Below are 2,498 nucleotides of genomic sequence, written 5' to 3'. Positions count from 1 at the left end.
AGAGAGAGAGAGAGAGAGAGAGAGAGAGAGAGAGAGAGAGAGAGAACGAGAGATATAGAGATTGCGAGACATAATAAGAGAGAAAGGTGCAGAGAGTTTGCAATATCTATTGAAGGAAGGGCTGTAACAAAGTTTGTTAATACAAGTTAAACTCGGATGAGTAAAATAAAGTTACAAATAAAAAGAAAATAGTTAAATATATGAAAGAGAAAATGAAAGAATGAGACAGGATTCTAATTTAAATAAAAAATCGAAATTAATGCATTTTCTATACTCAAAACTTATTCACATATATCTTCTTCTCTAATTCTACTTAGTTTACTTGTGCAAAGAAGTAGACAAATATACGCCAACAAATTAACAAACGAATAAATATACAAGTCCTGGATGGATGCAAATGTAACGCATGAATGCATAAACAAGTCAAGCTCAAGTAATGTGTATATATATATGTATATGTACATATATATATATATGTATGTATATATATACATATATTTATATTATAACATACATATGCATACACCGTTATAATATTACGTGCAGCACAGAGCAAAAAGTATAAGTAGTCAAATAAAAAAAAAGTGAGTAAAGAGTATAACGAGGAAAAGAACAACAGTTTGCCAGACTAATGTGGCATATACTAAATCGGTCATCTGGCATTAATGCAGATGTAAATGCCAAAACAATTAAAGTGTTACACTATTCTCAACATCGGCAACATCGACATCAGCCTTACCCGGAGCGTGAGCCTCATCACATTATCATCTTTATCTTTATCGTTATCGTTTTCGTTTTCGTTTTCGTCATTATGATCATGAAAGTTACTTTATGATGAAAGATTGTGGCTTAACTAGTTTGTTTGCTAACTGAGCTGGTTACTATGAAAGTTGTTTCTTGTCTACGCTGTACGATGATGAAACATTTGTTAGACGAAAAACTCAAGTGAAACGGAAAAATGTAAACCGAATATAATTTTGCAATGCAAAAATCTCTACACACAAATATAAACCTAAAAAGAAGAGGATTACAAACTGAGAAGTAAAAAACCAAACATATACTTGTCCAAGTGGTTTAGAACTGTAGGTTCTTCATGCCTTTTTTTTTGCATTTCTCAGTTATCAGGATTTTTTTATTTCTTATTTTTTTAGGTTTACTAAGTTAATAATATAATGTCTATTATTGTAGTTGTTGGCATTGTTACTGTTGTTTTACCTAACTAACGTAGTGATATTTTTTTTGTTTTGATATTATTGAACCCGCACTTGGCAACGCATGAGTACGTCGTGTTTTGCATACCAAATAAATTAAAATCAACATTTTTTTTCGGCTTATCTATATGTGCGTGTGTGTGATTGACATATGATTATAATATATATATATACGTACAAGGTATATGTGTATGTATATACATATATGTATATACATATGTATATGTATATGTGTATGTATACGTGTTTATGCGTCTGAATTATACCCAATAAGGAGACTAATAGTTCGAAAAAAACTTTAATTTTTATTATTTGTTTATTGAAAACGTTTAATGAACTTTCGGATGTCACTTCAGCTGTTCATGTTGTTGTTGATTTTTGGTTTTGTTATTTAACCATGGAAAACAAAAAAAAAATGTCGATTTACATTTCCGGCTTCCGTATGAAAGCGCCTATAGTTAGCCACAACAGTGGTTGACATTCAGGGTCATTTATTTTGCTGGCAACTGGCCACTGTTTTTGCTTCTAGTTTTTTTTTTTTTCAAGTTTGTTTTTCACATAGAATCTCAACTGGAAAAAACTATATAATCTGCCATTTTCACAAATTCAACATTAGTTACAAATATTACGTTCGATAACAAAAAATAAAAAATAAATATGTGTAAAATAAATTTAGTTTTTATCATAAATTTACTACTTGGCTTGAGTTTTTTAACTGAAGCAGGAGTGTTAAGGAATAAGGAGGAGCAGCCTCAAAGCACTACGTTACCAACGCAAAACGCTACGACAACAGATTTTGTTACAGTCACTACAAAAAAGTCTTTAGCTCGTAAAAACGATGAGGAAGCCGCAATTTTGGCAGCACAAGACATTTTGTTTGACTCTTCGCCTTCGGAACTTAAAACGGACAAGCAAACTGTTCAAGTCGAAAAGTCAGCGAAATTGTTATTGTTAAGTCCTCCCAAGCTAAGTGATAAAAATAAACAACCAGCTGAAGAAAACGTTGAAGAACCGGAAGATGGTGAAAGTCATTTTGAAAGTAACACAGAAATGCAGATGGACAGTACCACCGTCACTAGTAATGCCGAAACTACTAAGACCGCCAATGTGAAGATTAATTATGAAAAGTCTGAGACTTCTACAGAAGCCATTACATCGGTAGGAAAAGCAGTAAAAGTACATGAAAAACGTGACGTATCAGCCAATCACATGAAGGAAAAGGACCAGGGCAAACCGCTTATATATATGAAACCAAAAGAAGAGGAACACGGAAAACCGCCCGTATAT

At 32.4% G+C, this 2,498-nt stretch overlaps 1 protein-coding gene across 1 annotated transcript in view; it reads left to right on the top strand.

Moving 5' to 3' along the window:
• Window positions 1-1,782: 1,782 nt before the first annotated feature.
• The window catches only part of LOC119637902, a 1,172-nt gene continuing 456 nt past the window's right edge, over window positions 1,783-2,498 (top strand). The window contains exon 1 of the mRNA XM_038034343.1: window positions 1,783-2,492. Within this exon, the coding sequence (XP_037890271.1) occupies window positions 1,869-2,492 (624 nt within the window). The 5' untranslated portion in view covers window positions 1,783-1,868. The remainder of the gene's footprint in view (window positions 2,493-2,498) is intronic.

The sequence above is a fragment of the Glossina fuscipes genome, unplaced genomic scaffold (assembly GCF_014805625.2).
Source record: "Glossina fuscipes isolate IAEA_lab_2018 unplaced genomic scaffold, Yale_Gfus_2 61, whole genome shotgun sequence".
Taxonomy (NCBI): Eukaryota; Metazoa; Arthropoda; class Insecta; order Diptera; family Glossinidae; genus Glossina; species Glossina fuscipes.
The sequence above is the reverse complement of the archived record's forward strand: the minus strand, read 5'-3'. Positions and strand labels throughout refer to the sequence as shown.